Source organism: Copadichromis virginalis, linkage group LG18, assembly GCF_057382275.1.
Source record: "Copadichromis virginalis isolate Kocher_CV1m ecotype Utaka linkage group LG18, C_Virginalis_male_GT1.1, whole genome shotgun sequence".
NCBI lineage: Eukaryota > Metazoa > Chordata > Actinopteri > Cichliformes > Cichlidae > Copadichromis > Copadichromis virginalis.
Genome location: NC_140635.1, coordinates 24539634 through 24565121, shown reverse-complemented (window position 1 = coordinate 24565121; position 25488 = coordinate 24539634). Strand labels below are relative to the sequence as shown.

Here is a 25488-nt window from a genome sequence, read left to right as displayed (position 1 = left end):
GGTGCTCCTGTGTCCTGAAGACGACAGCAGATCCGAGCCGCTCGGTCATCATCGATCTGCAACGGTTGTTAAGTCAGACGGGGTTTTAAAAAAAATGAAGCGGGAAAGGAAGCTGTGGGACAACCTTCAAAAGTAAAAGCCCTCGGAAGAGTATGTTGTAGCTTTTAGTAGTTTATTTACTTCGTTTTAGTGTCCCCCCCCCCCCGATAAATTTGTATAAATATAGAGTAAATAAAGAAATATCACTTCTCTCTCTTTAAGTCCAAACTGAAAACTTACTTGTTCAAAATAGCTTATCGCACGTAACCTCTTCACTCTACTATTTTCAATTTGTTTTATGTCTTATGCTTTTATGATTGTGTAAACTGTTTGCTTTTATGTCGCTTTTATTATTCTGCTGTCTACAGTGTCTTGAGTGTTTTGAAAGACGCTTTCAAATAAAATTTATTATTATTATTATTATTATTATTATTATTGTTATTATTATTATTATTATTATTATTATTAATTAATGTAAGCATATTTTATTAACACCTCATGCTTTTTGACCTGTATACAGCCAAATACAGTCAGGTCGTGGTAGGTTCAAAAATGTAGCAGTGAACCTTTATTGTGAAGACTTCCGGTCTGCTCTGTCTGTCTGATGATTGATAGCTGTGGGGGGACTGACGCACCAGGGGTGTCTCCGGCTCAGGGGGAATGATTCACAGTGTGAAGTGGGCTCTGTGGTTACCTTTTAAGTTATAGTGGGTGGGCAGGCTATTGCTGATTGCTTGCTACAATTTAAGCAGAAGGATAAGTGGTTACTACCTGGGAAAGCAGGGATAGGCCTATTTTCAGTGTGCATGGTTTTTAACATATCAGGCCTTATAGTTGTTAACCTGTCATGATGTTCCACTATATAACCATTATATGAATAACACAAACTGGGGCAACCATGGCACAAAAGCTGTGATCTATTCCATTTCATTACACTTTGTTTTACTGTAAAAACTGTTTGATTAAATCCTTGATTGAATATCATGGATGGGAAACATGCCTGATTACATTTCCCTCTACTCCTTAGTAGATTATTCTCATGGCAGACATCTCCCGGGTCACCAGCTCTCTCTGGGAAAGCAGCTCCAGAAACCCATTGCAACGAGCTTCGAAGGTAAGCACACCTCTCTGCACAGGCTGGCAGGCAAACCTTTTGAACTTTTACCCTTAAGAAAACTCAGGACAACTTTAAATGGTTCACTTCTTCCAAAGCCACACTGTGGTCCTCCTCACACTGTCCTCCTCCACATTCAAGCACTGCAGACAACACTCCTCATGTCCCAAGATTAGCAGATAACATCAGCACTGTTATGCAAATGTGCAGATCTTTATTGCCAAACAGCTCAGCTGGGGAGCTGTTTGGCAATAAGCTTGTGCATGACACACTAGAATTGTGTGTGTCACGCCTCAGGCATATAGGTGCAATATTCGGTCACATACAGGTAAAAGGTGTTTAAATGACTTGTGTTCGGGCAGTAAGGGGAGAGTTTGTGTACATTATGCAGCAGACAAATTACTATGATTTGCATGTGGCTGGGTGTGAGCTGTCCTTCACTGAAGTGTATGAGTGTATGTATAACACCGGTGTACTTGTGTTACTCGTGTTAATGCAATATTAATAATATCTCTTTGTGGCGCTGCACTCCAAAGACTTAATTCCCCCTTTTTAAGAGTTCAAATATTTCCATTATGTAAATATTTAAAAGTTAAGCTTTAGGTGTCAACTGTCAAACAAAGAAATGAATGTAAATCAGTGGGAATCCTGGTACGCGCAGGTGTGTTTTTCTGTGTATTTCATGTTTGCATATTCAGGAAGGTTTGATCTGATCTGCATTTAGTTGGTATGTTCTTGAGCTGGAAAAAAGGACAGCTGTTAAAAGGTCAGACGTGAAATATATTAAAATGAGAGTCAGTCATATCACCTGAGCCAGATTTGAGGCAATGTTTTGTGTGTGTGATCCAGACGTATTTGCATGTTTGTGTGCATGTGCACATGTGTTTTTCTGCAGACAGTCTGCGGGAGGGTGAAGGGAACTGAATGCCTTTTTTGTGTTGGCAAGGAAGTAAATTGTCAGAACTCAGTGAAGCAAAATCTGTCGAGCTCAGTTCGACACTAATGAGGAGAAGTCTGACTGCACTCTTTGTGCTAAATCTCTAACAAGTTCCCCACTGAGTAATTAATAGAATAGAATAGAATAGAATTCAACTTTATTGTCATTGCACACGCACAGGTACAGGGCAACGAAATGCAGTTTGCATCCATCCAGAAGTGCTTTAGTGATATAGATATATTACAATATATATAAGCAATAATATAGATATGTGAGTATATTACAGAAATGGGTCTAAGGCAGCTATATTAAGGCAGCTATATTGACTAATAAATTGCTGTGAGCAGTTCAGTTCAGGGAGATTCCAGCTGTACATCTCAGCTCTGTTCTCTGGATTTGGCTCAGTGGTACTTTGAACTAAAAGCTAAAAGCACTGGACGAGATCATATATGCAGTAGCATCTTATTTTAATATGTTTCCAATGTTTCCAACTTTTTCACTCTCCAAAAGACACGGGACCAAATTTTATGACGACTCCAGCAGTTCCCATTGTTGTATTGTAGGTTCTTCACCTTACAATATAAAGTGCTCTGAGGTGATGGCTGCCGATGAATTGAAATGTCATAGAACAAGAGGCAAGGTAGACCCTTGACAGGTCACCAGTTAACCTAACATGCTGGGAGGAAGCCAGAGTGCCCAGAGAGGACATACAAACTCCACAGCAAAAGGCCCCAGCTATCCTATAGTTTCAAACCCAGGACCTTGTCGCTGTGATGCAACAGTGCTAACCAGCACTCCACTGTGCCTCCCTGGGGATCACAGTAGTCATTAGGATTAATCCTCTAGACACCCTGGTTGTCAGCAGTTCATCTAATGCTCACTCAAAGTGGTGGACCAGAGGCAGACAAACCCTAGATCAGTGCTGCTTTTTATCTATACAGTACTATACAGATTTTCTATATTCTTTGAAGAGAGCACGGGCAAAATGAAGTCCACAGAGAGAGTCTATATTTTATCCTTCTGAATAAAGGATTGTAGATGACCATGTGGTGTTTCTGAAAGTTATACGTTTCTTATTTTCCATTTTATCCAAAATGTGTGTGTGTGTTTGTTTGTGTGCTTCCTTGGTGCTGCAAAGCTGTTTGAACATAGATTGTTGTTCTCCAAGTAACCAGGAGAGGTCAGAAACTGAAGCAGAAAATCTGACAGGAAGGGGAAAGTTGGAAGTAAAAGGAAACCTCTGGGAAATTAATGGCATTGCCTTCAGGAAGTAATTTTAAAAATGATTCCACCTCAACTGAAATGGAGTCTTTTTAATCCATGGGAAGGAATACTATTAATTTTCATCACAAGTCCAGCCGTCTCCCTGTAACCGAATCACACATTGAATGTCCTAAAACTCTTTGTTATAGCCACAGTACAGGAAGGCAGTTTATTTTAAATTTTATACACATTACATGATCAGTTTCTAGCTGTTGCATAAGAAGAACATGACATATAAAGATATGCGCATGTGTATTTGACTGGTTGTTAATTATGTTAGCAGGATGGAGAGCTGTATTAGACATGTGAGCATACAGTGTTTCTGCGGAGTGATGATGTCATTTTGATCATTTCAAAGTAAGAGTTTTAAACTGAACTACATCTCCTGTCATACATGTCAGAGCTACGTTACTGTGCAAGCAGCTAAAAAGTGGTTTGTTTAGAAACTTAGAAAGAACGCCACTGCAAAAACATTTCATTTGGAGGTTCATCTGGTACAATTAGGTTCCACCCTACTCTGTGTATCTCTTTGCAAGCCCCTAACTGATTATTCGATTGATGTCCCTCGCACTAAATCTTCCTGCTATCGATTTTAGCACAGCAACAAGGACAGCCTTTGCACAGGAAAGGTTCATGTGTATGAGTTAGTAGCTGACATGGATTTGTGTGCATGTAGTTAAGTGCAGTTTGCAGATCTGTAAATGAATTAGTGTTTCTAAAAGCAGGGCAAGACGAAAGCTTTTATTTCATTTTAAAAAATGAATTCCACTTTCATTCTTTCTTCTTCTTTTTTTAACAAGCGAGTGTGCACGTCCAGTAAGTTTGATCACAAACAGCAGTTTGATATTTCAGTCTTTAATCATTATGGAAACAGAAAAATCAGTGAAATATCAATACTAGCCATTATTTATAAAGTCTTTCAGAGCCACGTTTCAAAGGGCTTTACAGTATAACACGGACAGAAACAATATAAAACAAGAGGCCAAAGGAGCAGTATTAGTATGAAATAGATCTATTTTTACAGGTACTGTTGAACAGATTTGGCTGGTGTTTCACTGGATGGGGCCTAAAGCCAAAAAGGATTAGCGGGAGGACATTGGTGCACTTGCATTTCATAATCAGAACTTTATATGACACACATTCAATCAGAGCTGTGAGCCTCATAAGCCTTTTAAAGGGATGGTGACGTGAAACAGCAAAACCCCGAAGAAAATTTTGTGATGTTTATTCATTATAAATGTAGCTTTTATAGACATTGAATTTAGGACAAAGTGAATTTGAAAAGAAAAAGATATAAATAGAAGCTAAAGCTCAATTTCAGAAGGAAATCTAAATTACATCTTTAAAAACAGGTGCTTTGGTTAACTGGTCAAGAACTTTACCTGAGGGTCATCAGAGTGGTGGCACAAAAGCCACCAAATGTCCAGCATGAGTCAAAGCTGATTTAGAAAAAAATCAAGTTTACAGTTTCAAGCAAACTCAGACCTTCTTTCCTGATCTTTTCAATTAAACTAATCCAGCCTTTTACCTAATAATCATAGAAAGCATATGCTCCTTTTTTCTAAAGCTCTTGCAAGTGAGTGCAGTTGTGTCTAAATGATTTCCATGACTATCCTAAACTCATTTAGTTTCTCTCTTATTTGATCAGGACATCTCCTGCGGAGATCTGCTTTCTGGAATTTGTAAAAGAAAAAACAAAACATTATAGAATTATAAAATGACATGATGAGCACGAGTCATGAAGAAATGCGGAGATATGGATCCTTCTCTTCCTGCAGCGTCTGTCACTGAAAGCACTGTACATAACACACACACACACTTAATGTCTGTAAAGTAAAATGGAAACTGGGCTTCTGGTGTTTCTGCTTGTTCTCTGTGCTGTGCTGCATTTTGCCCTCATACAGTTTCTGTTCAGTGCTTTCATATTGTTATGCAATAAGGACTGAGAGCTTCCTTTTACACCAGGAACCGAGCTTTTCACTGGATATTTCTCTCATCCCTAGCCGCTTCCGCTGTTACACAATGGCGTAATCAAACTGTGCTCTGTCGAGACCTTCCTTGTGGTCCGTCCACGATGACGATGGCATGCTGCTGTAAGGATCTAAAATGATGCGGACACAACGAACCACGAGGAAGAGCAGCAGCAGCACGAGGAGGCCAACAAAACACAGGGCTGATCCTTGTTCTGGGTGACCCGGCACGGGCTGCAGCACGGTGGGGCCCCGGGGATACCCGGGCGGAGCTGGAGAAGAAACATCATAGTCCATGAGCCAGTAGTTTGTGTTGCTCATCTTGGAAGTGAGGGAATGTTTTTGGAGTTTGAAATCGCTTAACTAAATGACTGTTTCTTTGCAGTCAGAAGCTCTGAGGAGTGGCACTGCTCCACATAGCCGTCTTTGTTAATGTTCGTGGTTTCTAAACATGGAGGAAGCTCACGTAGTGAAATCTGGCAGCTAATAGCTGACTGAGCTCAAATGCAGTGTTTTCCACAAGCCGCAGGGCAACAGAAATAACATAGCACAAATTAGCAGTGCAAATTAATCAGTCCTCTGGTAAATGGTGTGGCAAGCTGGGGCATGCTCAGCATGGCAAATTAGACTGAACTGGCTGGTGTTGGCATGATCCCTATATAGCACTCATTTGTTCTCAAGAGATCTAAACAATACAAAAGTAGAGGTCGCTGATTTATTTATTCTGTGTAATCCTCCGTTATTGGTCAATATTTTAACTGTCATCCAATAGCAGCTCTCTGGAAGCCTTTATTGTAATTACAAAGTGAGTATAAATCTCAGCTGAGTGACTGAAGATGTCCCATGGATCAATCAAAGTGCCTGCCGGCTGGAAATGATGTGTGTCGTGCTGCTTCACAGAATTATTTTGCATTCAAATTGTTTTGACTGTGTCGGCCTGGTTACTGAGCAAAGCTTGTATTTTTGTGTCTATTTCTTCATCCGGAGTCACGAGGAGCTTTTTCATTTGGGGTTTCAGTCATCAGGATACCTAAAAGGAAAAAAGAAGCAATAAAAACTCAGTAAATTTCCAGTATGCACTTCCTAGATGTAGAGAAAACCCACTGATTCAGGATTCGACCAGGGTTAAATTTTATTTGTTTGTTTCTGGGCACCAAGTGAATATTTTGGGGGTTTTCCTGCAAGCACAAAAAAAATTGTGTGAGAAAAACAATCTCTCCTGAATTCAGATATAGCTTAGTAGAAGATAAATAAATCAGGCACTGATGAGGGGAAAGAAAAAGAAATATGGAGAAAACCCTTAGGGAGTTGCTGCACTCTTGCATGGATACACCCTGCACAGCTTCTTTAATGGAGAGACATTTTCCTGCGATAGGTGAATTCCCCCATCAGCAGATTCTATTCCAGGAGGTTTCCTCTTCCTCCTTAAGACCCCGCAGATCCTCACAAAGACACGCTGATAGCACTCTTGCTCACCCAATGATGGGACTTAAGGGCATAGTGAAGGTTTAATAGGGGACCTTTGGACACAATGAAAGAAAGTGCCTGCCTCAGTATCAATTATCAAATGGCCTGTGGTTGCATCAGGTCTGGACAGCACGGAATAGCCATGTGTAGAAGAAGAAGAAAAGAGGCTAAATAGGCAGGACGGGCTCGGCAGTCAATAGAGCGGACATAACGTTTACACGGCAGGACAGAAATCACTTTGAAAAAAGGCTGATAATGAAAACAGGGATAGCAGTTTCTCACCGTTTCCATTTTTTTAAGGATTCGATTGATTTTTAGCAGCTGGCTGTAAACACAAAAGAAGATTAACTGGATTTAAAAGTTAAAGATTTGCTTTCTCTTAAATCCTTTTGAGCAGTTGCCCTGACAAAATACACTTTAACCAGTAGTTATGCAACACAACCAAAGTTATGGCTCTCTGGAGCGCAGCTTTACCAGTTTCCTAAATGCATGAGGTAGGAATCACTCAGCACTTTGCATCCTTTCCCCACCTTTATTTAAATCAAGGCGTGAGACAAAGCACTGATTATCATATATGTGGGTCTGTCGCAGGTCTGGGGTTTCAAAGATGTGACCAGAGAAGTCATGTTTTATGTTTTTAGGTCATTCCACAGCTCTGCAGATTAGCCAAGGTCATAATGACAAACAAACAGCAACAGATCCAAGAGCACAGGTGAAAATTCATTTTCCCTGAGAATCAAAGCAAACACAAAAGCTTTAAAGAATATAAAAGAATAAGCCACATCAATTTCATGGATCACTGATCTTCATAGCGAGACCTGCTTTGGTTCCTAAACAGCACATAAATCACACTTTATTGCCTGACCATCTGATTTACGCAAAACAGCAAAATGAAAGCCTGGTGTGGACAGTTCAGGGCTCCAGATTTGTAATAAAATCTGAAGCTTTTTTTTTTTTTTTTTAAGCAATAAAGCAAAAAAAAAAAAAGAAGAGATTGATGAAAGCACTAAGCAGCTGTGCCAGTGAAATCTGACGACACACTGAGTGACATATGGCATTCCTCGTGCCTTTAATACCTGTAATACCTCCAATTTAGGGCTCTGGATTATGACAGCAGCTTTGAAAATGTCAAGGACTTCTACAAATGAAACGGATATTGTCTGAAAACTAAAGTAAATCCTTAAAGTTGGACTGTCAGACTGTGAAAAGGGGAAGCAATCTCCACCCAACAATGAGCACGTTGCTGTTAAACTTGTGTTTGGTGTCATCAAGATGATTAAAGCCCTAAAACATCTTCGGCCTCTTATGCAATTATTTTTTTGTTCTCCATTAAAAGGTAACAATTTTTAATGGATATTAAAACACAAATTATTTAAATGAATTTAAAAATTTAAAACAGAGTGAAATTAGAAGTTTTTAACTGAATTTCAGTGAAGGATTTTTTGATTGTAACTTCTTTTAAAACTTCTTACTACGCTGTAACTTTTAAACACTTCACAGATTTTCAAAATCAAAGACGTAAGATGAACATTGCAGTGGTTTAAAAAGCTCTAATTTTCCAGGATTGTTGAGAAGTGAAAGAATTAACTACCTTCATAAATATATTTCTATATATGTTTTTGTAGAATATATCACAAGATGAAAATCGCCTGGATTATGGTTTGTATCTTTGTGTCACATGTGAGGTGTTAAGGTGCCCCGCTCTTAATAGTTCCTTTAAAACATTATTGATAGAAGTAGCACAGAGAGGATTGAACATGTTTTAAAGGGTGTCATAAAGTTACACAAGAACTCACAAATCACACCTGCTACTGTTTCTGACAGCTCGCAGACGTTGCCATTTAAAAAGTTAGACATGCAGGACCACAATAACTCCTACAAACAAACGTTTAACGAAGCAAGCACAGTCACCATTGTCATGAAACACAAACTGGAGGACGATCAGAAGAGATTAGAACTTACCTTGAGGTGAGGACTGTGTAATAATAATGATGGTGATGATGATGATGATGATGCAGCAGTAGCCCTTCAGCACCTTGGACAGCTCTGTGCTCACTCACGCTGCACGCACAGATTCAAGACTGAACTCTGCTTCCTCTGAGGGCTTTAAGGTCTCCTCAGTTTCACGGATCCGCCCCACCTCCCTCCCTCTCTGCCCACCAACGACTGCCCTTGTGCCATGCACACACACACACACACACACACACACACACACACACACACACACACACACACACTGTTTTCGTTTGGATGAGTAAATCACAACATGTGGCTTTTGAATTATATAAGAGGAGTGCATGACGTGGGGACAGTCAGGGATCCTGATAGCCACACAGCCATTATGGAACAAACGCCTGTTCTGTTGTTGTTTTCCTTGAAATTTAAATGATCGAATTACCTTAATGCTCCATGCCATGCAAATAAAAGCAGCTGCACAGAGAAGACTTGTGTTAGACAGCTGACAGCAAATATTTCACTTTCATAGATTTACATTTCTTTTTTTCCTTTTTTTTAACAACTAAAAATGCACCTGAGACAAGTGCGTCTGGCTGAACCACCAACAAACACGATGACATTTTGTTGAATATTATCCTGCGGGGAATAAGAGGAGTAAAGACAAACATAGATCCACCACTGACCACATACCTTCTGTGGATTTTGTGGGGATTTTGGTGTTTTAGCAACCTCAGAGAAACTTTTAGTTTTCTTCCACTGGGATGTCAGGAGGCTCAACTCCTGTAAATCAGGAAAAAACAAGTCATTTTAAGTGCAACAGCTATTCCTTGGGGTATATGTTCAATTTAAGTGCTATTATGCCCTCATTGTGTGAGTGTGCGTGTCTCCCCGTTTCTGTTTTTATGTAGCTCACTGTACAGAACAGTTGACCAAACCTAATGATATATTTCTCAACATCATAGTAAATGCTTCATCTTCTGGCCTGTTCTTTTCTATTCTATTCTTTATGTCTAATATTCTGATTAAAGCTCTTATTAAACAAAACATGGGTTATGAAGCTAGATTAGATTTCTTTTAAGTGATGTTAAGAGATCTGTGCAAATGTACAAAAACTGCAGATGAACACATTGTCTGTTTTGGACAATAAGACTATAAGTAGGGTTTGCCTCATGGATAACTGGTATTCCTTCTTTAATAAAAATATGTTTCCTGTATTAAAATATTAGCATTGACAGAGTTTTTTTTAAATACATGAGAGTCTGCTGTTTTTTTAAACCCATTCCTTTGTTATATTGTGTAAGACGACATTTAAATTTGATGTCAGGTTGCACTCCAGGTTTTGCTGACCTGCAAAAAATTACATGATCAAGAAGTGGAGCAAAACAAGCGGGGCTACCTGATTGTGCCTGTGGCTATAAGCTCCGAACTCACTGTGAGAAGTAATTAATTGACACAATTAAAACTCTACAAACACTGCTGCAGACTGTAGTCCATACACAGCCACATCTCCCCTGCCTGAGGCTGCATGGGATCTCCCAGTAGGTTTAATTAATAGTCGGTGGATTGTAACACTGCCCTGAAGGGGATCATAATCTCATAACAATGAGCAGTGCTCCAGCAGTGCACCCACTGTGGTCATAAATGGTAAGAGTCTCCAACCCACAAGATGATGAAACTCAGTGTTTATACTTTGCTGCCCTTCCTATCTATACAACTCCAAATCTACGAACCAGAATGCAAATCTCACAAACCCGTATTTGTTCACAACAAAACATAGAAAACATATCAAATGTTCGAATAGTCTTTTTTTTTTTTTACATTATATAAATATAAGATATTTTTATTGCAATTTTTTATTACAAATATTAGCTCATTTTAAATTTGATGTCAGTAACGTTTCTGTTTTTTTTTTTTTTAAGTTGGAACGGCGCAACAAGATCTTTTGGCCCTCAGGCGGCACTGCATTAAAAACAGACATGACTCTGTTATGAAAATCACAGCATGGGCTCAGGAACATGTCCAGAAATCACTCTCTGTAAACACACTTCAACGTGCCATCCTCAAATCCAGGTTAAAGCTCTATCATGCAAAGAAGAAGCCATATGCTAACACTAAAAACACTGCCTTTGACTCTATGCTGGCGCTCATTTAAAAATTTGAGATCAAACCATATAAACGCCCTCAATAAAATAAACCTAAACCAAAAAACTGAAATTGTTTAGCCATTGTTAGGGCAATGCCTGAAGGGCTGCCTGCATTATGATAACGCTGTTATAACGTAGACTAGATTACAGCTTGATGTATGCATGGTAGTGTGTCACCAAGACGATGTTAAAAGAAAGCTCTGCTCTGCCTCCATGACCCTTTTCCTTTCTGAGGTGATTGTGTTGTTGCATTTAATCCCATTCACTTGGGTGCAGTAAGTGTGTTGTTGCTTGGAGGGACTTTCCCCAGTAAGATACTCTCAGTATAGTGAGGGCTTTACTCTTCACTCATGCTCCACATTGACAGAAAGTGCATGTCATACAGTTAAATCCAAGTATTTGGAGAATGACACAGTTTTTCCAATTTTGCCTCTGTAGACCAACACCGTGGATTTTAAGTCAAACAATCGAGCTGTGACTGAAGTGTAGACTTTCAGCTTTAACTCATGGGGCTCAACAAAAGTACTTCACACAGTCTGTTTTCAGAGGCTCAAACGTATGAGGGCAATAAGGACGAGCAGTTTCATGACCAGGTGTGTCCTTTCCCCTTCTTACTGATGAATCTGACGGGTGAAAGATCTGGGTCGTTTTCCAAGAGTTCAACTTAGAAAATGACCCAGATCTGTCAATATGAGGCCCAAAGGTGATGCAAGTTAAGGAAGCCAAAATAAACCTCAGAGAGAGCAAGGAGTGGAGGAAGAGTGGCCAAATCTACAATCTGGCTCATTCTTAAAAAGATGGAATAAACTGCAACACCAACAGGCCTGAAAGCTCACAGGAGACGACTAAAGTGTGTGATAATGTAATTTCCATGGGTAAGAAAAACAACTTCACATCATTTAGCCAAGTCATGAACTCTCTCAAGAAGGTAGGCATAGCATCGTTAAACGATACCTCCCTGAATGAAGGAATGTTGGCATGTACGGCCGCCAGAGTCACATAAACACTTCATGTGACTGCTGATAGGAGCAGCAGGATGAACTGCAACGTGTACAAGGCTATGCTCCTCAGATCCAGGCAGACTTCTGGTAATCATGGATGAAAATCAAAGTCAAAGTTAAATACTTTCCAGTCAAAGTATTAGAAAAATCCATATATTTAAGATTGTTAGTTTGTCCAGTTAATTTTGAGCCTCTGAAAATTTGGGACTGTGTATGAAAATGGCTGCAGATCCTAAACAGTTCATGGAAGATGTTTCTTTTATTTTGCACTTCAGTCACATGTAGGTTTAAAACCCACTGTGCTCGTGTACAGTGTCCAAAAACGTACAAACCTAACTGTAGGAACATAATAAACCTGATAATGGCACCATACATTAATAATTCTGGCGTTTCATGTATGGTTATTCGTTCCCTCGTAGGCTTCAGCTGCAGTCAGACAAGCAAGGAGACTCCAAAGAACTGAAAGAGGTTAGTTGATATGAGGACATCCATACTCGTACATCACAACAGACAGCTGAGGGATCAGCCCCCGCCCGCCTGATATATTGACCCCGGGGTAGAAGCTAATCTATCAGCCCTGTATTACCAAATCTATAGGTTTATCAACCAGTGTCAATAGGCATCTATCAAAGCGGGTCAGTTTTTAAAATGAGAAAGCAGACACACATAATGCGCAGACTTTAATTTACTCATTCGAGCACAAACACACAGTATTCAGATGTGCTGACTCGGGGAGAGGCTGGATGAAACAAATCATAATACAGCACTCTTTATTCTGCTGACTGACACACAGAGAGAAATAAAGGAGATCTGAATACATCGTGGGTCTGCTGTCATTCGCTGTAAAGCAATCTAGTCTGACTTGAACTATTAGAATTTCTCTTTATTCTGATCCAATAAAAACAGTATGTACAAGGACAGTTTTTACAGCAACACAACATGACTGAAACTGAGGTCCTGCCTGTGGCGCCTCAAACCTTGAGTGATCATTACTGCCGTTAAAGGTTTGCATAGAACAAACTCAAGATGCAAACATCACTATCTGTCAGGCAAAAAAATAAGTTTCTCCAAATCACAGAAACTTCTCCCCTGGGACATTTTGGCATTTAATGTGGGATCATGAGAAACAGTTGTGTCTTGTTGTAATCACATTTTGACTGGTGGTGGCAGCAGAGTCCAAAACAGCATGGCTTCAGTTCAGAAAGAAATACACATACTCAATAAAAAATAACGTTTAAATACGAGTCCTCTCACCCGTCGTCCTCATAAATAAAAGTGCCTGTTTTATGGCGAGTGTGTTGTTTTAATCACCAGGAATGACTCCAACACAACTGTCACATGTTTCTTTCAACACTATCGCAACCATGTGATGGATTACACAACCAAGACTCATGAGAAGCAGAAGGCGAGCACGGTGTGGCCATCAGACACATCCATGACTTTCGGACATTGCAATAAACCGCCTCGTGCGGTTTGACCTTTAATGGGAAGTGCTGTGCTTAAAGAACACACACATCCACAAACTCAGAGCGTCTTTACAGAGGCGGTACAACATGAAGCTTAAAGACATTCATTATGAACTGAATGAAGCTGTAACGTTACAGTACGATCAGAATGTGTGTAATCTTTACTTACATGAACAACGATATCTATACGTGTCAATCATCGTCATCATTTGTGTCTCGCAAAGCCACGTAAATGTAAACCAAACAGCTCAGCTGAAAAATGTGCAACGATTCCTCAAACATCAATGACTGGAAAAAGTAAGGTGGTCCCATTTCGGCTCACAAGCATGACGACGTTGAATATAAGCTTACACTAATAAGTAGATACGAGTCCCACTGGGAGCTTTATCTCCTCGATTTCTCAATTTGATTTCAAGTCCCAGTAAACTGTAGTCTTGTCTCGGCATGACAGGGTGGACGTCGTATGTTTTTATCCTTGTTTTACTTTTTCATTTCACCATTACTCTTATGTAAAAACCAGCAGGAGCAAAGCAGAAACCAACAAAGTGAGCACTGAAGGATCTGAAAATTTAGTTTAAATTTTCTGGTCGTCAGTAGCCCTTCAAACACTGACACTGAAGAACATTAAAGCCCTTGCAGCTCTCATCCGTTCTTTCAAGGTGACTTTGAAAATTCATATTTTAATATTAGGCCCTAAAAAAAAAACAAAAAAAAAAACATTCTTTAAAGGCTGGTTTGCTTTGACTGAGAAAAAAATACTCTCTCTGTCAAACTCAGCTCAGTTGGTCGCTGCTTGTTCAATGCTGTTGATGCTACACAGGAGGCAGCTGTGGTTCATCTGCTGCAAAAACTGAAGCATATTTTTATGCTTTTAACATGCACTACAGTACCCATAATGCACTAGTCTCAACATTGTGCCCAAATCCATTCACCGAGGGCACAAAAGTAAAACTGAAGCTGCTCTATTAAAGTGTCTCCTGTGCACAGATGATTCATAGGTCCCCACCACAGTCAACAATTTCATCTTCCAGCTTCATTATTTAACCGGGATCAATGTAATTTAGGTATAAAACATCCCCCTAAAGACCAACAGATATCACAGACTGCATGTCCATTTTCCTCCACTGTCATAACAGGATTATTTACAATCTGCCCACCAGCCGTCCAGTATTGATGAGCTATGCAGCTTAGATGAAACAATGCAGGCTCCTGGTGAAGATGCAGGTCCATCCACGCTGAAATTAATTAGTTATGCTGTATATATATACTCCAGGCAATCCAAAACACTGAGCGTACCAGTACAGAAGACTGCACAGACAAACTTAACTGAATGTGTCATAAACTATCTCCAAAGCTAATTGGATCTACATGTCAGAGGGTGGTCAAATATGCACGCTTGCACATAAATCCTCTGGGTACAAATGGGGAAATGGTACTCTCTCACACAGCAGCAGGGTTTCCCTCTTCTCTCTTTGTTCAACTTAATGTATAAAGGATGTGCAGCTATTCCAGGTATGTGTTTGTATCTCAGTTTGTGTCCCCCAGATGAGCCACTGTACTCCTGCTCCTCCTCTTAGAGGACCTGCTCTGTGCTGGAGGCAGAGATGTCCAGGAGCCTCCAGGCAGCACTGGGGTTCAGCTCCTCTTGGTCCCGACACAACGCCCACACATACATCATCCTCATCACCTTCTCCTGTTGAGGGAGGAGAAGAGAAGAAACAGTGAATTTCAAAGAGTTTTGCAGACTTCAAACTTTAAATGTAGCGAGTTAATAAATGATCTGGCTTATGATGATATATTTGAGGCCTCTAACATTGCTAACAGTTGAAATCCGATGATATCAGACAAGTTAATATTGCTGCATCAAACCCATAAATTTGAAAGACATTAAAAAAAATGGGCCTCTGTTATAGACCACTGATCTGATTTCAGCCTTTTAGTGTTGTTTACTTCCTTGAGGAAGCTTTGATGGTATCCATTGGATTCCCTATTCTAGCACAGTGATCGTGAGTTGACTGACCGGATCTCCTTCCACAATATCTCCTTTGGGGCTGCGAATCACCATGACAACCTGAGCCTGGAAGGTGATGATCAGCACAGGGCCCTGATCCATCATCTTACCCATCGCCAGCTGAAACACAGGGTTACAAAATGAACAGACAAATGAAAGGAGAAAGGGAAAAGCAGAAAACAGGGAAAGAGCTTTGTAATACAAGCTGCATGATGGTTACCGAGCATCAGGGAGAGCACTTACATCTAAGTTATCGATGTCGAGTACTTTAGACTGGAAGAGAAGCCCCAGAGCTCGGGCCTGCTGGATGGGGTGGGCAAGCTGACTGTAGGTCTGAGTACAAATACACGTAACACACATCTAGCATTAAAACATGCTTCCCACATACTGTATGCCAGCTAAAATGCAATTACTAAAAAGTGGATTGTGTCTTTTTGTAGACATCACAACGTAATAAGCTCTTCTTCTTCACATGTGTCCCCTGTATTATGTCAACACCTGTAGAAACTGCTTTTGTTACCAAGTGGTGTTTAATAACTCACAGCTTCATAGCACCAGTCCTTTAATACCTCCAGCTCGCCACGGATGATCGCCTGCAGAAAGGACAAAGATACCGAATTATAGCTTTAAAAACATAAACAAATCTCACAGGTATTCTTGTGACTTTTAGACAGGATGCTCAAATTATTTTAGCAAATCCCACATCTCATATTTAACCGAGCACAGTAAACTTTAGTGAATTCATTCAAAATCAGAACACGTTGAGATCATTTTCTGCTACTCTAAACCAAGACTTCAACTACACTCAGTGCTCTCCTCCTGATATAATCATAAACAGCATTTTATTTCATTTTATCTGTTTTACATAACAAGCATGCACGACTTACAGAACTGTATCATAAGCTCTTGGATCCCCTCAGTTATCTGAATGATGTATTTAGCTGCTGAACTTGGTTTAAACTCAGTAATCTAACAGCTGAACTCAAACAGAGGACAGGAAATTCATTACTGGATCTGATCCAAACTAGAGTGAAAACTCAGGCTAAATGAACCAAGACTTTCATCAAGTCTCTTCCTAACCTCCACAGAGAAAAGCATTAACGGAAACAGCGAGAGTGAAGACAGACACAGACAGAGGCTGGAGGAACCCGTTTACCTCCAGTATGTTGGGGATGATGTCTTTCTCACACTGTTTGAGGAAAGAATCTTTGTCAAAGCTGGGGTCTGCCTTCAGGATCTCTGTCAGCACCTCGGACATTTCCGTCTTAGAGAAGAGACCACCTAGGAAACAAAGGCTAAAATCAGAAGCAGCAACAACACTCAGTACCACAAATTAAATGTGTAACGTCGAAGCTGGTGAACATCATCAAATATCTAGAAGATCTGTCAGTACCATGGAGCACGTAGTTAATAGTATTCCTGACTAATCAGAAGATTAATAGGTTTTGGGATAAAAAAGGATTTTTTTTTTTTAAATAAGAAGAACAAGATTTGAGGTCTGGCGAGAACAATCAGATAAAAGGCTTTAACAGAGAAAAGGAACTCCAAATTCAGGATTGAATGTGGTGGAGCTTTACCTAGGAAGTCAGTGACTCTGTCAGTTAGAGCTCTGGATGCTCTGATGAGGGCATTGTCACTTTCATCATATTTCATCTTCATCTCGAAGATTCCTGAATGAAACAAAAATGGAGGTTGAACAGGTTAGACATGTCTCCACTGATTACGGCAGGTACATTCTGCACCTGTGCAAACAGCTCATGACTGCACTTCATTATTAGCTGATCATTGAATCTACAGTAAACATTCTACTGCCCCCTGCTGCCATAAAGAGAAATTACATATAAAGATATCACACAAAGCAGGAAAAACCAGACGTTCTTACTGTTAAAAACTACGTTGTTGTCCTTGAAGTCCTTCCACTGCTGGGACCACTTTGAATCCTTGTGAAGAACGACACCCATGGCCTCTCTGAGATTTAAAAATGGAGATAATTCGCCGCATCAGAGAGGTGGGTGTACAACAGCTTGTGTCATTGGACTGGTTTTGAGATCTAACATTTACTCACTCGTTGGCCTCGAACACTCTGGTGTCGTCATCTGCACTTTTAGATGAGAAATCGCTCCTCTTCCTCAGCTGAGAAGGAGCCCTGTAAGGGCCGGCGTCACCAACATCTATCTCCTTCTTCATGGACTCTACACCCTGCAGAGAGTTCGCACTTTTTAATTATAAACATAATCAGAGTCTAAACCAAAATTTTAATGACATCCAAAAGTAAATTCAAAGTTTAAGCTGCTTCTAAAGAAACTGTTTCTTAAGAAAGCAGTAACAAAAAGCAGCTGAGGAAGGCTTTTGTAAACATTTTATAGCCCAGAACGTAACAACTATTTGCCAAATATGACCTGAATTAACCAACAACTGACTGGTGTCTGAAATCTGCCCTTATGTTCCTGTGAAGAAAGATGTGTTAACGACTAAATGCTAATTTCCAAAATCTTCCATTTTCTCCCCTGCTGTAGTCAAAACATCTATAAAGTCTGGCAGACACCTGGATACCAACGACAACGTACAAAAGATGAAGATGAGAGGCATTAATTTGGACATCTATAGACGTCTCGTTTCGTTTTCTGACCTGTGAGATGGCCTTGAACGCGTTGGTCCGGCCCAGTTTTTCTCCTCCCTTGGATAAAGACTCAGCAGAGCCTCTGGCTGTCTTGGTGGCCTCCTCCACACCTTCCTTGATCTTCTTCCCGATGTCACTACGACTCACTTCCTCGAGACTCTTTGATCCAAATGGCACGCAAGCACACAGCAGGTTTCATTTTATTAATGATTTCCACGTAATGTTTTTTTTTAATTGGAAAGCATTTTTAACAACATTACAACTTAATGTGAACTCTTACTTTGCGATTCCAAATTAAATTATTATATTTTCATGTTGGGGCTGTCAATCAGGTTGGCCTTACCTCCTTAACGGTCTCTGATAGAGAGCCCAAGGTCTTCTTAAACACCTCTGATGTCTTCACTGTCTCTGCCTCTATCGATTTCTGATCAGAAATTTTTTAAAAACAACATTAAAATTCTAGAAAACTAATTAAATATAATAAGCTTGATGTTTATCTTTATATATATAATATAAATCAAACCAGCTAATGTTCTTACATATTTTCTGCGGGCCTGCTGAAGGGCGTCGGACTCCTCGAGCCTTTTGGCCTCTTCTCTGAACTTCTTTATGTTTTCCTTCATCTCCTGATTCTTACTGAACTCCTGACGAAGGTTATCAACAAACTCTCCCAGAAAACCTTTCCGTCCTGAGGCATATCGCACCTGATAACAAACACAGAGAAGGACTTTAGCTGGACAAACACGTGCACCAATAGAGTGAACAGATTAAGCACATGCTGCGACTGGAACAATGAAAAAAGAGAAGAAAAAAAAATACAGAACCTATGCATTGCTTTTCATAAAACCTTAAACTAAAAAAGGGCATAAAGATAAGTAATCCCAGCACTTTAAGTTAAAAGAACTGTTTAAATTAACGGGCACAACTCTACATTAGCAGTGATTTAATAAATGAGTATCTTGAGGGTGAATGGGAGGTGTTGTTGGGTACCTGCACAGCTGCACCTGGGCTCCTCTGCAACCTGTAATGATCTCCCCTCCACACTGAGGAGACCAGAGTCCGGGAGCTGAGAGCCAAGGCATTTCTGCCAATCAGCTGCAACAGACAGGCAGAATCAGTCAGTCATAGTTAGCTGGGAGGTAAACCGGCACATAATACCATACTTCTAAAATATATCCCTTCATTTGATGAAGCTCTAACATGTTCCATGAGTGTGCTTAAAACCTGGTGACTGTGACTAATGCAGCACATCATCATCCTGTCAATAAATAAATGTCTTCTGCCCTAAGTGGGATATTTTCATCCTGACCAGGACAAATTCAAAATTCATGATCCAGTCTTAATAGATTTCCCCTCTAATTGCTAATATCTGTCCTTTATTTGATAACTTATTTTGATGGTTGTACATTTAAACATGAGAAATTTGGTGAAACATGCTGTGGCAGCAATGATCTGTTTTGGTGCGTTTAATCCTCTGCTTATAACAATGGCATACACACGGTATTACAATTTTCGACCCTTTCTAAAAACGACGAACGCACCATATTCGCTGTCTGTGTAAAATGAAGCGTGATCAAGTTATTTATATTGAAAGGATGGTTCGGTTATTTGTCAGGAGACAGAAGCTAAAACAAGTGGTCACCGCTGCTCTAATTAAAACTGTAACAGCTTTCGTGGTTTTATAGCAGCGAGGTCACTGATCATATTTGCTCTAGTACCTGACTGCATGCAGGATTCTAAAAGTCGCATTTTAAATGAAATGTGCCACTCAAGCACAGACACACAGAGTCAAAACCCGAGTCAATACAATGCTATGATTTTAAGACCCCAGGAATTAAATAACATTAGTAAACCTCTGCCGTGCCTCTGATGAAACAAGGCCCTTTCTAACGGACATCTCGCGTTCAAGTTGCGTAAAACACACCAGAGTGCACACACTCTAAAGCGCGTTCACGTCACGGGCATAAAGAGACTGATGGCGAAGCCTTGCGAGTTTATTCCCTTAACCAGAGAGCGGGCCCGAGGCTCGGCGACTGCAACGAAGGACATGAATCTCACTAACCTCGTAGCACCGACATACGGAGGCTGCCATCTTGATCTTGAAATGCGCGGAGAAGCACGTGCGTTCCTGCTGCGGCAGCTGACGCTGTGCTCGACCAATTGGAGCAGAGTTGGTGGGCGGGGCGGGGCCAAGTGTCAGAAGGACATTAAAGGGAAAGCCACTCAAAAAAAATACACCCCCCCCCCCCCCCCCCCCCAAACTATTAATTATGTTTTTAGAGGAAAATCTAATAATTTGTGTTTTTAAAGACACATTTTACTGGTAGTTAAAACTAAAAATATTTGCCACGGACTCATAGGGTCTAAATGGGTTTAATGCGAAAGCACACCAATGTATGCGACGTGTAATCACCACTGAAGAATATGTGCAGATGTCTACAAAAATATCTAAAGACACAGAACATAACAATAATAAACAATTACATAAAATAAACATTTTATTTAAAAAATACACATCTTATCACATTTCTCTTTTATGCAAATGAGATATCATATTATCTACAATATCTATTTTTATCTACATTGGCTTTTAGGTAATTTTATGTAAATGCACAGTCCCCATTTTCTCACTTTTTTCTCTCTCTATGCAGCATAACGTTTTCTAAAATTTAGCTTTCGAATCTCCTAAAATGTTTCAGTAGCCAGTAATGTATTGTTGGCCTTAATTATATTATTGTGTGCTGTAAATAGTACCCCTGTTTTGCACACACACTCTCACACGCGCCACATAATGTTAGCATAATGTCTAAAGATAATTTAACGTGCCTTGACCTTGTTATTCATTCAGAATTAAACACTCCTCTGAATGTGGGGACCAGATGAATGGTAGATATCTGCTGGCATACCAGTAAAGCTCGCCCCCCGGAGGAAACTATGCGAACTGCAGGGACTCCTCCCCTCCCTCTGCAGAGTTGGGAGCTCTCCCCTTCTGCGGTCAGCTCGCCTTGACAGCCAACACTGGCGCAGAGTCTGAGTACAAACCTTTACCATATTTTTCTGGCATATAGCGAAAATTCATACCCATACTTTCCACACATCCTCTTCCGGAGACAAGCGCTGCAGCGGCCTCGTCTAGAATGGGGAACCGAGACGATGAATACGATTTCTTGTTCAAAGGTAAAAAAGAAAAAGAAAGAAAAGAAAGAAAAGAAAAAGAAAAGAAAGAAAAAAAAGATGACTGCATTCCCCTTTACACAGGCTCGCATCGACTAAGCAGAGCTTTATGAATGCTTTATGTCTTACTGTGTCTGTGCTGTGAGCAGCTGTGTGCATTTTTTTTTTAAAGGAAACGGAGTTTTTTCTGGGAAACTGCCCGGATGATAGTCGGTTCGTGTTATTACAATATAATGCTGTCATTGTGACATTACGGCGCCCGCAGTTATATTTATAGGTAAAGGACGCAACACCCTGCGTGTGCTCAGCTTTTTAAAAATATATAAATAACCGAGCATAGCATGATTGCACGTTGGAGAATTTCCACCTTTATTGGATCATATTTAATTTTTTTCTCAATCCTGTTCATGAGGCTGATTGAAGGCCTTAGCCTCTACCTCTTACTGATCAATACGCTTCATCGCCAGATCAGGATGGTCCTCAGACAGTCTTATTGACACTGTAAATGCAGCAGCTTAATGTCTTTTGTTGTCATGTCAGGCAGTGGGCCTGGTGGATTGTCTGAAGCGGTACCAGACTCCAGACTCGGGTCAGTGTTTATCTTCTCAGATGGATCCAGAATGCCTTCCTTTGATCGTGATATCAGCTCCTGTGGCACATTAACATCCCAGGCCTGTATAAGCCAAAAGGCCATTTAGATGTAACAAAGTATCCTCTGTGGGATGAATAGGGCATCTGCCGGAGGCGAGGGCTCTCTCTCTCTCCCTCTCTCTCTCTATGCTCCAACCATCTTCTGTGTACACGGCCGAAACAGGAAGGGCAAGGCGGCCTTAAACTGTCGATTCAGGTTTTGATGAAGCCTGTTATCAGCTTCCTGCAGCCCGGAGCAGCGTGATGTCGTCAGGGACAAAGTTCGGCTCTTTTTTCCGTTTGTCGAAGGACAGGGGAATAAACCGAGTAAAGCCTGGTTACCTCAGTGCTCTCAGCGGTTTGTTTCATATCACAGCCCTGACTGTGTTTTACCCCGACTAACCTCTGGATTGGTGAAATGTCACAATCATTTCAAATGTGTGATAATGAGCAGTTTATTTTGTTTATCACATGTTTAGTATTTTCATCAGTGTAAAAAAAGGCTGATAGTATTGTTTCGTTTCCTGGTGGTTTTATATAGAATGTTCACACATCACAACATCATTGTTTACAGTGGACCTCCCCTCAGGAAGTACAAGACCTGCATTCTTTTGTGTGGATGATTTTTTTTTTTTGTCTGTACACAAGCTTTGCAGTTGTTTTGTTGCTACATGTGGCAGAGAACCCAATCATATTACATAGGCTCTAAAAAAAGAGTTACATAGAACTGCTGCACACTGCACCCTGGTACATTTATGTTTCCATCTGACCTTCATCAGGTATATGAAGGCCCAAAAATGCTATTTTCGTGTTTAAATGTGTGATGAAGATAAATGAAACCGACACATTTTTAAACACTATTGAGTTATAACACACTAGCATCTTGACTTTAGCGTTTTATTCTGTCATTTCTTTCATTATTCAGAAAGGATTTTTGGCCTTACAAAAATAGAAAGCCCCAGGCTTCCACTGACACCATGATTTAGAGTCATTGCCTTATATCCATCCATCTTCTTCCACTTATCCACTTCAGGGTCACGGTGGAGCTGGAGCCTATCCCAGCTATCATAGTGTGAGAGGGAGGGTTCACCCTGGAGAGGTTGCCAATCTGTCACAGGGCCTAACACACAGAGACAGACAGCTATTCACACTCATACCTACAGAATCAGAATTAACCTCTTTGGACTATGAGAGGAAGCCAGAGTACCCAGAGAGAACTCAGACAAAGGACAACATTAAACTTGGATTTGAACCCAGGACCTTGTTTTGAGGCAAAAGTGCTAACCACCACATCGCTGTGCTGCCCATTGCTTTGTAACATTTCCTGGATTTGAGAACACAGGGCCTATCCGCTGCCTCTCCCATCCCACACTAATACAATCATCTTCTCTTTTTTCTCTTCACAGTTGTGTTAATTGGAGACTCGGGTGTGGGGAAGAGCAACCTGCTCTCTCGATTCACACGAAATGAGTTCAACCTCGAGAGCAAGAGCACCATTGGGGTGGAGTTCGCCACGCGCAGCATCCAGGTGGACGGCAAGACGATAAAGGCTCAGATCTGGGATACAGCAGGACAGGAGCGCTACAGGGCCATCACCTCAGCGTGAGTCCGATGTAGCGTTGTGCACATGCATCTGCACGTCGCCTCTGCATTGCAATCAACGAAGGGAATTCACTCTTAACATCCATGTTGGGTACTGTTACAGCTACTACAGAGGAGCGGTGGGAGCGCTGCTAGTGTATGACATAGCCAAACACCTGACATATGAAAATGTGGAACGCTGGCTGAAGGAGCTGCGAGACCACGCCGACAACAACATCGTCATCATGCTGGTTGGCAACAAGAGTGATCTGCGCCACCTCAGAGCCGTGCCCACAGACGAAGCCCGCGCTTTTGCAGGTACTGCTGCAGAAAGGTTATTGGTACAGTGATGTTTCACTCTTACTAAATCTGTTTTCTTTCCCATTCCCCAGAAAAGAACAATCTGTCTTTCATAGAAACTTCAGCCTTGGACTCAACAAATGTTGAAGAAGCCTTCAAAAATATCCTTACAGGTAGGTGTGCTTGTGAATGGAGGTTGAATGCCAGAGCTCCACACGTCACTAGAATATTAAAAAAAGATCAAATCACACACACAATGAGGCATGAAACCTTTGGTTGATATGCAGTAGATTCAGAGAGGATAGTTCGTTTTGGTAGCTTAACTTTTTTATTCTTTATAAAGTTTTTTTTTTTTTTTATAATAAACTGTATTAGTCGGGTACCGAGTGAGGAGCTGTAAAACTACCACCTCACATCCCACATTAGTGGTTCTAAAGGTAAATTATGCAAGCTTTTAGACTGAGAGAGAAAGCTGATGTTTTCCATTTCATCTTTTCAAAAAACAGAAATTTACCGCATCGTATCGCAGAAGCAGATTGCCGAGCGGTCTGCCCATGACGAGTCCCCGGGAAACAACGTGGTGGACATCAGCGTGCCGCCGACCACAGATGGCCAGAGAGGAAGCAAACTGCAGTGCTGTCAGAACCTGTAACCCATTGCAACGGTCCCCTCCTTACCTGGGTCAGTTATTAATTGAAATCGACAGTGTTGACATGCTTCCATCTGCTCGGGATGCAACGTTGTCTGAATCTGCACTTTTTAGAAATCAGTGGAAGCAGTTCCTTTATGCCACTAACGATCAATCTCAGAGAGAAGTGTTTGAATTGATTTCAAGTTGTAATCTGACCCAGGAACAGTCTGCTACATTCAAGTGCAAAAACAGGACTGAAGGTACCACCTAAGCAGCTGCCACAGTTAACCCCGACGGCGTAGCAGAATAGCCTTTCCTGACACCTTATAAGCCTAGTCATCTGCCTGTTTGACAGTTAATGCAACACACTTGGAGGTCTGGGTTTCCAATCCTGTTTGATCTGTATCAGCAGTCCTGTTTTTGGGCTTCTCTCCTCCTCCTTCAGTCATCTCAAAAGTGGTTGTGACGCTGCTGGCGCTTATTTCATTTGTGTAAAATATATTCTTTTTCTGTTTTGATTTTGATAGCTTGTCTGCTCACACACATTATATTAATGCCATGAAATTAAATTTTACAATATTATTTACCGCCTCCTCTGTATTTTTTTTTTTAGCAATATACACAAAGTGACATGCTGAATGTCTAGACCACTATCTCACTTCACATTACTGACTGCTGATGCATCAGTAGCCTTTGTTAGCAGGGTTTAACTTCTGCTTCGGGTAAAATTGAAGCTACTTTTTGTACATTCATTGGCCATTTATTACGTATACCTGTTCAACTATGGCAGCTTTTAGAGCAGAGGTAGGCAAATCCAGGCCTCAAGTGTCCTGCAGGTTTTAGATATCACCCTGTGTCAACACACCTGAATCAAATGATTAGTACAGTCCCAGGCCTCTGGAGAACCTCAAGACATGTTGAGGAGGTCATTTAGCCATTTGAATCAGCTGTGTTGGCTCAAGGACACATCTAAAACCTGCAGGACACCAGCACTCGAGGCCTGGAGTTGCCTACCTGTGATTTAGAGAATTGTCAGGATGACCTGCTGAAATCCAACCTAAGCATCAGAATTAGTGAAGAAAGGTAGTTTTTGGTGCCAAACAGGCCAGTCTGAGTATTTCAGAATCTGCTGATCTACTGGGATTCTCCCACGCGACTATTTATCTCTAGATAGATATCCAATA

At 40.8% G+C, this 25488-nt stretch overlaps 2 protein-coding genes and 1 long non-coding RNA gene across 7 annotated transcripts; 2 read left to right on the top strand and 1 right to left on the bottom strand.

Moving 5' to 3' along the window:
- The first annotated feature begins 28 nt into the window (after positions 1 to 28).
- On the top strand, positions 29 to 18077 carry LOC146687933 (uncharacterized). 5 transcript variants are annotated; one of them, XR_014916313.1, is made up of 4 exons: positions 29 to 150; positions 1067 to 1153; positions 12311 to 12359; positions 17885 to 18077. It is a non-coding gene; the product is annotated as an uncharacterized LOC146687933 (long non-coding RNA). The 5 variants fall into 5 exon arrangements; XR_014916315.1 differs by lacking the exon at positions 12311 to 12359; XR_014916317.1 differs by lacking the exons at positions 12311 to 12359; positions 17885 to 18077 and adding an exon at positions 10666 to 10862.
- On the bottom strand, positions 12559 to 20114 carry LOC146687932 (mitochondrial import inner membrane translocase subunit TIM44-like). The gene is made up of 13 exons (XM_085438421.1): positions 20051 to 20114; positions 18979 to 19083; positions 18528 to 18692; positions 18332 to 18412; positions 17998 to 18147; positions 17434 to 17567; positions 17251 to 17336; positions 16946 to 17038; positions 16525 to 16649; positions 15911 to 15961; positions 15612 to 15701; positions 15378 to 15488; positions 12559 to 15050 (listed from the first exon to the last, which is right to left on the bottom strand). Exons 1-13 carry the CDS (start codon positions 20078 to 20080, stop codon positions 14931 to 14933), a joined length of 1341 nt encoding a protein of 446 aa, XP_085294547.1. The 5' UTR covers positions 20081 to 20114; the 3' UTR covers positions 12559 to 14930.
- An 834-nt stretch (positions 20115 to 20948) lies between these two features.
- On the top strand, positions 20949 to 24886 carry LOC146687931 (ras-related protein Rab-11B-like). The gene is made up of 5 exons (XM_085439876.1): positions 20949 to 21165; positions 23199 to 23394; positions 23498 to 23691; positions 23766 to 23846; positions 24180 to 24886. The coding sequence occupies exons 1-5, from the start codon at positions 21126 to 21128 to the stop codon at positions 24323 to 24325; spliced, it is 657 nt and encodes a 218-aa protein (XP_085296002.1). The 5' UTR covers positions 20949 to 21125; the 3' UTR covers positions 24326 to 24886.
- The last annotated feature ends 602 nt before the right edge of the window (positions 24887 to 25488 follow it).

What these genes read in the sequence shown, in the direction of transcription:
- LOC146687931 (XM_085439876.1), top strand. Translation starts at nt 21,126, where the DNA reads ATGGGGAACCGAGACGATGAATACGATTTCTTGTTCAAAG. An exon ending in TACAGGGCCATCACCTCAGC is followed by an intron (nt 23,395 to 23,497) that starts GTGAGTCCGATG and finishes GTACTGTTACAG; the next exon opens with CTACTACAGAGGAGCGGTGG. An exon ending in CGAAGCCCGCGCTTTTGCAG is followed by an intron (nt 23,692 to 23,765) that starts GTACTGCTGCAG and finishes CCCATTCCCCAG; the next exon opens with AAAAGAACAATCTGTCTTTC.
- LOC146687932 (XM_085438421.1), bottom strand. Translation starts at nt 20,080, where the DNA reads ATGGCAGCCTCCGTATGTCGGTGCTACGAG. An exon ending in AGAGTGTTCGAGGCCAACGA is followed by an intron (nt 17,337 to 17,433) that starts GTGAGTAAATGT and finishes TTTAAATCTCAG; the next exon opens with AGAGGCCATGGGTGTCGTTC. An exon ending in ATATTGTGGAAGGAGATCCG is followed by an intron (nt 15,051 to 15,377) that starts GTCAGTCAACTC and finishes CTCCCTCAACAG; the next exon opens with GAGAAGGTGATGAGGATGAT.